This window comes from Staurois parvus, unplaced genomic scaffold (assembly GCF_062004578.1).
Source record: "Staurois parvus isolate SC_StPar_1 unplaced genomic scaffold, SC_StPar_1.0 ptg000029l, whole genome shotgun sequence".
In the NCBI taxonomy this organism is placed as follows: Eukaryota; Metazoa; Chordata; class Amphibia; order Anura; family Ranidae; genus Staurois; species Staurois parvus.
In genome coordinates, this window is record NW_028317825.1 from 1,637,272 (window position 1) to 1,651,061 (window position 13,790).

At 42.9% G+C, this 13,790-nt stretch overlaps 1 protein-coding gene across 1 annotated transcript in view; it reads right to left on the reverse strand.

Moving 5' to 3' along the window:
• Positions 1-10,736: 10,736 nt before the first annotated feature.
• Positions 10,737-13,790, reverse strand: part of LOC149471050 (4-hydroxyphenylpyruvate dioxygenase) — a 56,208-nt gene continuing 53,154 nt past the window's right edge. The window contains exon 14 of the mRNA XM_089658022.1: positions 10,737-11,005. Within this exon, the coding sequence (XP_089514148.1) occupies positions 10,892-11,005 (114 nt within the window). The 3' untranslated portion in view covers positions 10,737-10,891. The remainder of the gene's footprint in view (positions 11,006-13,790) is intronic.

The following is a 13,790-nucleotide window of genomic DNA, read 5'->3' on the forward strand; positions in this document are numbered from 1 at the left end:
TACAGAATGTGGAATCGTCTATTTTCTATAACACCTATTTTCCTGGCACACCTCAACACCCGGTTAGATAGATGGTACATCAGGTCTGTAGAAGGAAGGAGCAGCCTGTCACCCGGGAGATCCCTCTCATCTAATCTCTGACGTACTTTCCTTAATGCGTCACGTTCCACCGAACTGTCACTGCAGCTCCGCCCCTCCCCGCCCTTCTCAGAACTCCAACCAACCGGCTTCCGATTTTGCTTAACAAGGGCTGTCCGCTGCTCCGTCACCTATAGTCCGGCCCTCGCGGGCCGACCGGCGTCTGGGAGGTGCTGCTGGGAAGGAGGAGGAGATTCCGCTGTGGAGAGATTCGGCCTTTAGAACGTTCTAGATTGCATGGGGGACGTGAAGTTGGCTGTCAGTGCAGGGGCGAGCCCGGCTCCTAGTGGAGTCCTTCTTTCTACAGACGGACAGACATTTTTTTTACTTTATGGAAAAGAAACCAGTGTGTAATAATTCAGTAAGGTGTCATTACTATGTATGTTGTTTTTTTAATTAACCACTTGCTCTCAGCAAGATTTACCTCCCCCTTCCTGACCAGGCCATGTTTTGCGATACAGCTCTGCATTCCTTCAACTGCGCGGTCATGCAACGCTGCACCCAAATAAAATATATGTCATTTTGTCCACCACAAATAGAGATTTCTGTTGATAATATTTGATCACCTCTTTGGTTTTTATATTTTGTGCTGTAAACAAAAAAGACTGACAATTTTGAAAACCCACTATTTTTGATATTTTTTATTATAAAACATATCCAATAAAAAAAAATAAAATGTCTTCATAAATTTAGGCCAACATGTATTCTGCTACATGCTTTTAGTAAAAAAAAAAAAATCCCAATAAGTGTATATTAACTAGTTTATGTGAAAGCTGTAGTGTATACAAATAGCGATATATATATATATATATATATACTGGAATTTTTACTTTATTTTTTTATACTAGTAATGGTGGCGATCGGCGACTTATAGCAGGACTGTGGCAGGCATTCTGACACTAACACTGAGTGGGAACTGACTACATGCCACTGACATCTCCAGTGACACTAAAAACAGTGATCAGTGCTGATAAAAAGCACTGACACTGTACTAATGACACTAGCAGGAAGGGGTTAACATCTGGGGTGATCATAGGGTTAATTGTGTACTGTTTTGTGCTTACTGTGTGGTGTTTTACTAGGGGAAATACTGCTTTCTATCTCTCTTGCAGAGAAATAGAAAGCAGCATCTGCAGCCATAATCCTGGTACCATTTTTTTAAAGTGATATTACAGGCAATTTACCCACTTGCCCTCCAGAAGATTTACCCCCCCCCCCCTTTCTGTCTAGACCATTTTTTGCAATATGGCGCTACGTCACTTTTACTGACAATTGTGCAGTCAAGGAATACCCAAATTAAATTGACTTCCGTTTTTTCCCCACAAATAGAGTTTTCTTTCGTTGGTATTTGATTGCCTGTGCGTTTTTTTAATTTTTTGCACTGTAAACAAAAAAAGACCAACAATTTTGAGAATAAAACAATATTTTTGACTTTTTGCTATAAAACATATCCAGTAAAAAAATTTTAAAAAATCAAATTTCGTCATAAATTTGGACTTTGGAAAATGTACTGTTACATAAATCAATAAAGAATGCAGCGCAATACTATACATGTAAATACAGTGCTAATAATATACAACGTGCATATATGAATAGTGAAAACAAAAAATTGTGCTTGTGACAATAATATGTGCTACATCAAATGTATATCAACATATACACATAAATACCCATAGAACTGCATATACCATGCTGAAATGAATAGCGCATACAAATACCAAATGAACCGTTCTAAATAGTGAACTGTCCCTTTAAAACTCCAATATCTTCATGTGTGCTTGTGTGGTATATCTCCTGTGCATCGTGTTCCAAATATACCATCAACAAGTGTCTCATAAATATAGTCTCAATAAATAGCGAACCGTCCCATTAAATCCGCTGTACTCCAAGTGGGTCAGTGTGATGACACTACTGCATACACATGTATGGTGCTCCTGTGTGTCTCCCCTTAGTGCTCATCCACTTACAACAAACTGTTGCACCCACCTCCAAGTTTGACCCATAATACCAGGTCAAACTATGCTTTTCCCTTTAACCAAATAAAAAATGACTTTATTAAAATAATCAATACACTCACATTTAAAAGTGTCCCATGGGGCAGGGTCACTCAGGTGATGTCCCCAAGTGGTCCTGCCTCTTACATTTTTAAGAACTGTCAAGTTGCCTCAGAGGCAGAAGGCTGGAAGCCATCGTTGGGAACGGAGCCTTTTTTTAAAATTCTTTTTGCAGGTCGTTGGCGACAACGGGCATCGTGATTGACGTTGGATCTACTGAGGGGGACAGTTTTTTCTTTTAATAAAGGACTTGTCAAAGACCATGTCCTGTCTTTTTTTCACGCTACACTTTTTGTTTTTTGTGAATGAGTAGGGGTACCATGTACCCCATACTCATTCACATAGGAGGGGGCAGCATTTGGGGGCCCCCTTGTTAAAGGGGGCTTCCAGATTCCGACAAGCCCCCTGGCCACAGACCCCCACAACCACTGGCTAAGGTTGTGGGGAAGAGGACAAAGGACAAGGTGCTTTGGGGGGGGCTGCCCCCCGCCCCAGAGCACCCACCCATGTTGAGGGCATGTGGCCTGGTATGGTTCAGGAGGGAAGGTGCTCACTCGTCCCCCACCTTTCCTGACCTGCCGGGCTGCATGCTCGGATAAGGGTCTGGCATGGATTTTGGGGGGGACCCCCACACAATTTTTTAAAAAATGTTGGCGTTTTTTTTAATTTATTATGGTACTGGTTTTTAAATGTAATTACCGCTTTTTTTTTCCTTCACTTAGAAATTCATCTGTCACTTTCCCCCCAGCTAAAAGAAAGAAAGTTTTCTTTTAGTTTTTTTTCCCAGTTACGAGAAACAATGTTTCTTTTTAGTTTCTTAAAAGAAACAAAGTTTCTGTTAACTCTGGGGAAAGTGAATATTTCTGTGAGTTATAGTGAAGAAAAAAAGGAAAGCAATTGCATTTAAAAATCAGCACTGACATACACTTCGTATTGCGAAAACAATTTGTAAAAAATTTGTAAACCGAGGCATTATTTTCAATGGAGTTTCATTCGTAAACCGAAAATTATGTTGACCGAGGCATTTGTAAACCGAGGTATTACTGTATATATATATATATATATATATATATATATATATGCAGAGCAATACAAAGCAGCATGCTGTAGCTGACGGGAGAGATCTGTATTGTTTACATACAGACCTCTCCCTCGTCAGTGATAGTTGGCGATCAACAGGTGGCGGCAGGGAATCTCCAGCCGGGACCACGTTGATTAACAGCTGTAGCTGCCAATGGCAGGGCGGGTAGGGCGTGCGCTCCCTACCCGAAAATACATTTTTCGCAGCCCTGCCACCCTGTAACAATATTTGTGCTATAGGGCAGCGGGGAAGCGGCTAAAAAAAAAACAGCAAACAACAAGCATGTCTATACTCACCTGCTCTGTGCAGTGGTTTTGCACAGAGCAGCCCCAATCCTCCTCTTCTCGGGTCCCCCACCGGAACTCCTGGCTCCTTCCCCCTGCCGAGTGCCCCCACAGCAAGAAGCTTGCTGTAGGGGCACCTGAGCAGGATTGCTCCCAAGCCCTGGTGCTTTGTGTCCATTCACACACAGAAGTGGATCCTGGTATAACTGCTCGCTACCCAGGACATTTATTTACATACGTTAAGCAGCAAGCAGTTAATACCTTTCTTGGGGAACACATCCCTGCACATCCTGATATATTCAGGCTTCCGGAATTCTCACATACAGTAACTCACAGAAGGAAGTACACCCCTCACATTTTTGTAAATATTTTATTCCCCTCAAAATAACTGAACACACAGCCATTAATGTGTAAACCGCTGGCAACAAATAGTACACCACTAAATGAAAATGTACCAATTGGCCCAAATTAGCCATTTTTTCCCTCCCTGGTGTCATGTGACTCATTAGTGTTACAAGGTCTCAGGTGTGAATGGGAAGCAGCTGTGTTAAATTTGGCGTTATCGCTCTCACTCTGTCATACTGGTCACTGGAAGTTCAACATAGCATCTCATTGCAAAGAGGATCTGAAAAAAAGAATTGTTGCTCTACATCAGTGTTTCTCAACTCCAGTCCTCATGGACCCCCAACAGGTCATGTTTTCAGGATTTCCATTATTTTGCACAGGTGATTTGATCAGTTTCACTGCCTTAGTAATTACCACAGCTGTTTCATCTGAGGGAAATCCTGAAACCATGACCTGTTGGGGGTCCATGAGGACTGGAGTTGAGAAACACTGCTCTACATAAAGATGGCCTAGGCCAGGGGTCTGCAACCTTTAAGACATAAAGAGCCACTTGGACCCGTTTCCGAGAGGGAAAAAAAGACTGGGAGCCGCAAAACCATTGCAACATTTAAAACAAATCCGACACTGCATATATTGCGAAAAGCGCTCTGGTCATGAAGGGGGTTTAAGGGCCCAGTAAGCAAAGGGTTAACCAGGGCCACAGTGTATCATCATAATCACAATCATAGCCTTAGGTCAGTGGTGGGCAACCTTTTTTTTCAACTGAGCCAAATCTCGCCAAAACCACGATTGAAATTTATTTTGAGAGAAACATTTTTAAAACTGAAAATACATCCCCCATATAGTAATTCATCCCCCATAGTAATTCATCCCCCATATAGTAATTCATCCCCCCATAGTAATTCATCCCCCATATAGCAATTCATCCCCCATATAGTAATTCATCCCCCCTATAGTAATTCATCCCCCCTATAGTAATTCATCCCCCATAGTAATTCATCCCCCATATAGTAATTCATCCCCCATATAGTAATTCATCCCCCATAGTAATTCATCCCCCATATAGTAATTCATCCCCCATAGTAATTCATCCCCCATATAGTAATTAATTCATCCCCCATAGTAATTCATCCCCCATATAGTAATTCATCCCCCATATAGTAATACATCCCCCATAGTAATTCATCCCCCATATAGTAATTCATCCCCCCTATAGTATTTCATCCCCCCTATAGTATTTCATCCCCCCTATAGTAATTCATCCCCCATATAGTAATTCATCCCCCATATAGTAATACATCCCCCATATAGTAATTCATCCCCCCTATAGTATTTCATCCCCCCTATAGTATTTCATCCCCCCTATAGTAATTAATCCCCCATAGTAATTCATCCCCCATATAGTAATTAATCCCCCATATAGTAATTCATCCCCCATAGTAATTCATCCCCCATATAGTAATTCATCCCCCCATAGTAATTCATCCCCCATATAGCAATTCATCCCCCCTATAGTAATTCATCCCCCATATAGTAATTCATCCCCCATATAGTAATTCATCCCCCCTATAGTAATTCATCCCCCATAGTAATTCATCCCCCATAGTAATTCATCCCCCATATAGTAATTCATCCCCCATATAGTAATTCATCCCCCATAGTAATTCATCCCCCATAGTAATTCATCCCCCATAGTAATTCATCCCCCATATAGTAATTCATCCCCCATATAGTAATACATCCCCCATAGTAATTCATCCCCCATATAATAATTCATCCCCCATATAGTAATTTATCCCCCCTATAGTATTTCATCCCCCCTATAGTAATTCATCCCCCATATAGTAATTCATCCCCCATATAGTAATACATCCCCCATATAGTAATTCATCCCCCCTATAGTATTTCATCCCCCCTATAGTAATTAATCCCCCATAGTAATTCATCCCCCATATAGTAATTAATCCCCCATATAGTAATTCATCCCCCATAGTAATTCATCCCCCCATAGTAATTCATCCCCCATATAGCAATTCATCCCCCCTATAGTAATTCATCCCCCATATAGTAATTCATCCCCCATATAGTAATTCATCCCCCCTATAGTAATTCATCCCCCCTATAGTAATTCATCCCCCATAGTAATTCATCCCCCATATAGTAATTCATCCCCCATAGTAATTCATCCCCCATATAGTAATTCATCCCCCATATAGTAATTAATTCATCCCCCATATAGTAATTAATTCATCCCCCATAGTAATTCATCCCCCATATAGTAATTCATCCCCCATATAGTAATTCATCCCCCATATAGTAATGCATCCCCCATAGTAATTCATCCCCCATATAGTAATTCATCCCCCATATAGTAATTCATCCCCCCTATAGTATTTCATCCCCCCTATAGTAATTCATCCCCCATATAGTAATTCATCCCCCATATAGTAATACATCCCCCATATAGTAATTCATCCCCCCTATAGTATTTCATCCCCCCTATAGTAATTAATCCCCCATAGTAATTCATCCCCCATATAGTAATTAATCCCCCATATAGTAATTCATCCCCCATAGTAATTCATCCCCCATATAGTAATTCATCCCCCATATAGTAATTCATCCCCCCTATAGTAATTCATCCCCCCTGTGTCAATTCACTTACCTTTGCTCCGCACGTTCCTCTAGCTGTGTTCCCGCGCCGTTCTGGTCTTCAGGGCGGACTGTGAGAGGAGAGGAGTTCGTCACGCTGCCCCGCCTACATCCTGACAGCCAATGTTTGGAGGAGGGAGGGGAGCGGGCGCCCGGCACATAGAAGAGCTGCATTAAAAGAGCCGCGGCTTGCCGACCCTATTGCCTGTCACCTGGTGGGCAGTGTGCTCCGGAGCCGCAGGAAAGGTGAAAAAGAGCCGCATGCGGCTCCGGAGCCGCGGGTTGCCGACACCCGGCCTAGGCTATAAGAAGATTGCCAAGACCCTGAAACTGAGCTGCAGCACGGTGGCCAAGACCATACAGCAGTTTAACAAGACAGGTTCCATTCAGAACAGGCCTCGCCATGGTTGACCAAAGAAGTTGAGTGCACGTGCTCAGCGTCATATCCAGAGGTTGTCTATGGGGAATAGACGTATGAGTGCTGCCAGCATTGCTCCAGAGGTTGAAGAGATGGGGGGGTCAGCCTGTCAGTGCTCAGACCATACGCCGCACACTGCATCAAATTGGTCTGCATGGCTGTCGCCCTAGAAGGAAGCCTCTTCTAAAGATGATGCACAAGAAAGCCTGCAAACAGTTTGCTGAAGACATGCAGACTAAGGACATGGATTACTGGAACCATGTGCTGTGGTCTGATGAGACCAAGATAAACTTGTTTGGTTCAGATGGTGTCAAGCATGTGTGGAGGCAACCAGGTGAGGAGTAGAAGGATAAGTGTGTCTTGCCTACAGTCAAGCATGGTGGTGGGAGTGTCATGGTCTGGGGCTGCATGAGTGCTGCTGGCACTGGGGAGCTACAGTTCATTGAGGGAACCATGAATGCCAACATGTACTGTGACATTCTGAAGCAGAGCATGATCCCCTCCCTTCAGAGACTGGGCCGCAGGGTAGTATTCAACATGATAACGACCCCAAACACACCTCCGAGGCGACCACTGCTCCCTCAGCCTAAGCACTGCACCCAGTCCCCAAGTAAAATAATCCAGCCCGTGTAGCTGCTGGGGGGACAGTGTCAGTTGCAGGTATAATGTGTATAAAAATACCAGGAGGAGTAGTCCCAGAAAACACTCAATCCTTGAGCCTGCAAACCCAGGCTTTACCCTCAACACCACACATTACTTACACCATTCTCTGAATGGCAACATAATTATTTTTGTCTGTGGGCAGAATAGTTCTCCATCATTGATGTCAGTGGTAGAAATAGTGCTCCATCGTTGGTGTCCATGGGTGGAGAAATAGTGCTCCATCGTTGGTGTCAGTGGGAGGCATAGTGCCCCATCACTTATGTCCATGGTAGAAATAAAGCCCCATTGTTAGTGCTGGTAGGAGGAATAGTGCCCTATAGTTGGTGTCAATGGAAAGAATAATGCCACATCATTGCTGTCGGTGGGAGGAATAGTGCCCCATCATTTGTCAGTAGGAGGAATAGTGCCCCATCGTTGATGCCAGTAAGAGGAGGAATAGGCCCCATTGTTGGTGTCAGCAAGAGGAGGAATAGTGCCTGATTATTGGTGTCAGTAAGAGGAAGAATAGTGCCCATCACTGGTGTCAATGAGAAATAGTGGTCCATCATTGTCAGCAAAAGAAAGAGTGCTAGATCAATGGTGTCAGTGGGAGGGATTGTGCCTCATTATTGGATGATGGAAAGAAACTTATCCTTTTGCTGGTATCAGTGGAAGGAATAGACCTCAAGGACTAGTTAAAGGCAAGCAAAGGTAGGCTGCAGTTTAAGGTCTAGGTTAGAGCATTTGTCAGTATTTTATTGTCATCTGTGCCCCTATTAGAGCAATATTTTTCCTTGTTTTCTGTTAGGACAGGAAGCGATGGTGGATCTTTCAGATGGGGGTGCACACAAAAAATAAACACATTTCACTTTTCATACAATGAGGGAGGGTTTAATTTGTAAACAATTTGGGTATTATTAGGCTTTAAGTAACAGATTTGCTATTATTCGGAACAATATTTTATTGTGACATTATTTTATGGGTTTCAGCATACACAGTTATATCTGTCAAACTATCTGTTTGGCTAATTCATATGCAATCCTAGTTGCCAGTTCAATGGAAGAATTTACTAAGGATAATACAAAATAGGATTCCCACTCTAGTACTTTCAGTATTTGATGATATCTGTGGGATGTAAGGCCCAATTTATAAGGCTGAAGGAGATATGAAAATTTTTGGGGGATAATCGTCAAATGTTCAGTTAACAAACTTTACTTAGTTTAATATTTTTTCTTCTGCATGAAATAAACATTCTACTGTTGAAAGCCTAAATTTCATATAATTTGGCTGTTTACTTCCTCTGTGAAAAGCAGAATTAAAGTGACAATATTTGGGCCTCTTCATTGGCCAGGGGGAGATAATGACACTCCTGTGCATGTGCAGAAGGCTGTCATCCCAGCACTCAGAGACCAGCCCAGTGGTGTAAGCTGAGCTGTGCATGTGCAGCTCAGCTTACAGTGCCAGAGAAGACGACGAGCATGCAGGTAGGGGCATTTTATTGCAGAAGAGACATTGCATGTTGGTGTTGCCTTTTTATGTGTTTTTTACTTAAAGTGATTGTAAAGGTTTGTTTTTTTTCTCTTAAAATAACAAACATGTCAATGGTTTTACACATAACAGATCCCCTCTTCTCAGGTCCCCCGCCTGTGCTCCTGGCTCTCCCCCTGCTGAGTGCCCCTACAGCAAGCTGCTTGCTATGGGAGCACTCGTGCATGTACAGTGCCCTGCTCTGTGTGTCCGTAAGACAAGTCGAGTGCTCGGCCTCGCCGCCTGCTCCCTTGGGACTGACTCTGAATGACAGCAGTGGAAACCAATGAGAAGCAAGAGGGCTGAGAGAGCCTCGGTTCTCATGCACATCGCTGGATTGAGATTGGGCTCAGGTGAGTATTTTGGGGGATCTGCAGGGAAGCTGCATGCAGGTTTTTTTTTACCTTACTGCATAATGCAGTACGGTAAAAAACCTTCTGCCTTTACAACCACTTTGATGTAGGCAACAAATGAAGGAAATGTGAACCGAGACATACCGTACATAGCTTGCCATTCACAGCTGACTTCTGTTTAAAATTGCTCTTTGCCTGGTTGCCATACTGATTCACTGACCAATAAAAGTATGTATATCAAGGTTTCCTACATCACTTGCTGCATGCTTGTTCCAGGCCAGTGATTCTGATAGTGTTGGGGTCAAAAACAGCCAGGAACCTAGCTATTTAATAACGGGAGCAGCAATTGTAACCATCTGTATTTCTTTGCATGGTCGTCTTCCAACAGTGCTATTCATTATCTTGCCTGGTAGAATATTGCATTTAAGGGGTTAGGCTGGCCATACATTATACAATTATCTGCAGATTTTCTGCCCAATTTCCTTTAGATTTACCTTCAACTATGTAGTGCAAGGGCCTGCCTAATTGGATACAACTGAAAGTGTTGTTTAGGTTTGTCCTCCTATTATATGGTTTTTGGTAAATCTAAACCAAAAATCTGCAGATAATTGTATAATGTATGGCCAGCCTTAGTTCACCTGTACAAAAAACTGCTTATGCAGATAAGGGGTGTTTGTAGATGAAGACAAACTGGGCAGCTCTGACTAAAGTTGAATAATTCCCTGACTATAAGTGTAGGCCACTTACATACCACCCAAAGCCTGTCTGGAATACTCCCAGGACATTACTAAGTGAGGCCTAGTCATTACTGTTCACCTCCACCATCACAGGAGTAAACGTTTTCTCTGATTCAGAGCCTCTCACATGGCCTTTCTCTCCCCTGATGCAGTAGCTCTGAGCTCAGAATTTAATAGCTCATTGCTGTGATGGAGCAGGTGAGCAGTAATGACTAGGCCTCTCATAGGAACGCCTTAGCAACATCCTGGAAGTATTCCAGTCAGGCTTCAGGAGGTATGTAAATGGCCTACTCCTGTAGCAAGGGCATTGTTCAACTTTAGTCAGAGCTGCAAAGTTTGTTTTTATCTAAAGACACCCCTTATCTGCATAGTCAGTTGTTTGGTAAAAGTGACTTAACCCTTCAATTTTGTTTTGTGCATTTATTTTAAAAATAGTGGCATAAAATAAGAGTGTAGGCTCTTCCTGCATAGTTTAAAATATACCGTAAAGCAGCTATAGTCACAGTCAGTTTGACAGCAACAACTTTATTCTTACAAACATAATATAGGTAATAAATGAAACATTTTAGACTTTATTGATTTATGTAGTTGTTGCATGTATTCAAATATTCCCGTTATAAATGTGTGCCCGCTCAGCCATTCTTTTCATTTCCCCTGTCTTCAGTTGAATGCTTGTTGCTCTCCATTACTCGTGTACACCGTTAGGTTTCCTCTGGCATCTTGATCCTTTTCTATTGCCTCAAACAAAGACTTGAAATTACCAGCTCCAAAACCCTGCAATATGAATAGTTGTATCATATAGTATGGTGATGAGCATTTTCTACTTTCAAGATTCCTGAAAATTAGATTTTTTTTTTTGTTTCACACGTTTATTTACTTATTTATAGCATGTTTATGCACAACTTTAAACATTTGGGGGCCCATTTTTAACAGAGAGCAGATATTGCTATCCACTCTTTACTCTAAGTTCTCATGCACACTGGCCGTTTTTACAGCTGCTGTTGTTGGCTTTTGATGTTTTTTTCTACAGCCAGTAAACCCCCCAGCATGTTATCCTGTGTGTTCATGCACACATAGACTGTAGCGTTTTTTCACAGGGGCGTTTTTTGGCTGGAAAAAACTCCCAGAACTAGTGGGTTTCTAGAGCAGTTTTTTAGCTGTAAAACACTCTAATGCTTAAAAATACGGCAAAATGGGGTAAAATGCAGTAAATCGGTCAAAAAAACGCAACCACGGAAAAATGTGAAAAATCGCAGCAAAACGCCGCTAAACGCTAATGCAAAAACTCTAACAAATGCTGAAAAACTCAAGTTTTTAACTTGACTTTATACAGCTAATCTTACCAGCGTTACTAAAACGCCCAGTGTGCATGATTACTCTACAACCATGGACTGATTTTTTTCTTTTTAATGCCTGCTGTGTCAGTACCTGAATGTAACCTGATGCCAGCCTTGTGCACCTCTGTGTAGCAGGGCTGGAGTTTGAGAGGAAGAAACAGCACAAGGAGCCAGTCAGTTCATGAGAAGGAGCATGCTGATAGGAGGAGAGAGAAGAGTGTCCGAGAGATTAGCTTATCACTGTGCTGCTTCTCCTTTCGTTGCTCAGTCACAGGTTGGGTGGGTTTAGTGTGACCTGGGCTCAGAGGAGTGGGTTGAATGATGCAGGGTATCAGTCTACGGACGTCTAATGCAGAAAAAATGTACTGTAGGGATAATCACTAGATTGAAGGTGAATATTTCATCAGAAGCTGATATGTTATCTTTTATTGAGCCATTAGTTGTTATCTATTATATTTGACTGGAGTCCTGCTTGTCATGTTTCCGGCCGTATAGCGCATATGTGTCACTGTGTTGCCAATGTTTCTGTGCTGAGAGTGCGCACAATGCACACACTCAGCACAGAAACTGAGCTGCCAAAGACAGCTTTCAGTCCAGAATAATGATCAGTAGCCGGCAGGTTCAGCTCCTGATCATGTGACCAATGTGACAGCCTATCACATTGGTCACATGATCCTTGATTCTACTCCCTGGGCATTCAGAACTTTTTAAATGGACGTTGCAGTGGGTGTAAAGGGGTTAAGATACAGGCCAAGGTGTGTAGCCTGCAGCATGTCAGAGAGTTATCTCTGCTTAAAGTAGCAAAGAGAACTATATGATTAGTAGAGATGCTGGTCACATGATCGAGTACTCCTAGAAACTTTTAATTTTTTAAAAAATTTTACTCAACTCTTTATAATAATAGGAAGTCAAGTCAGTGTGGTGTAAACACAGCTGTGCTTGATAAATGAAATAAAATAATTTAAAAATAATTATTTAAAAAAATAATTAAAAAAAAAAAGTTAGCAGCTACAAAAACTGTAGCTGTTGACTTTTAAAATACAGACACTTGGGTTTCGGGGATTCTATTCTCTCTTGGATTCAAGCCTTGTATTCCTTTCCTTCGGCTTCCGTTAAATACGCTGGGTATTTCTCGGATCCCTTTCCTGTTGGGCGAGGGACGAGGCAGGGCTGCCCGCTGTCCCCGGCGCTCTTTGTCCTGGCGCTTGAGCCACTGGCTTTAGCGCTCCGGACCGACTGCAATGTATCGGGGGTTCCATACGCGGGACAGGAGTTTAAGCTGAGCCTCTTTGCGGACGATGCCCTCTTGACCCTTACTAATCCTCTGACGACGCTTCCTAATTTGCAACGGGTTCTTGAGCGCTTTTCCTTGATCTCGGGTCTACGTATTAATTTGGATAAAACCGTTGCTCTCAATATTACTTTGGCTTCAGATTTGGTTTCGCGCCTACAATCCCACTTCCCTTACCGGTGGGCTTCCTCTTCTCTTGAATACTTGGGCATTCGCTTGACCCCCACCTATGACTCCCTTTTTGCTGCAAATTATTATCCTTTGCTTAGCTCCTTATCTTCTCTTATGCATTCCTGGCAATTTCCGCACCTGTCTTGGATAGGACGGGTTCATTCAGTGAAAATGACCATCTTGCCGAAATTGTTATATTATTTTCGCACCCTCCCAGTGCAAGTTCCCCCTCATTTTCTTCGGTTGCTTCAGGCGAAGTTTATGCGTTTTATCTGGGCCAATAAGCATCCCAGAGTTTCTAGAAATACGCTCTTTGCTCATAGACTCCAAGGTGGTCTTGGGGTACCCAATGTAACTAAGTATTATCAGGCGAGCCAAATTGCCCCGCTGTCTATGTTGCACGCTTCCTCCGATGTTCCTCTCTGGGTCCTGCTGGAACTGCCTAATTGTGCCCCTATCGCACTATCGACACTTCTATGGCTTCCCCCTGCCCTGCGCCCTACGGTGCTGAGTCCGATGTTGCTCCATGGCCTACGAGTCTGGGACTCGGTACGTTACTCCAGTGGCCTGATGTCACCTTTCTTGCCCTTGCTTCCAATCGTTAATAACCCTCTTTTCCCACCGGGTCTAGATCACCCGAGGGCATTTTCTTGGTGGGTGGCTCATGGTTTCTCACAGGTGCGACACTTTTTGATTTTTCGGTCCTTTCCCACCTGGAATGTCTTCCGGGAGTCTCGGGATGTTCCCCCAGCGGAATTTT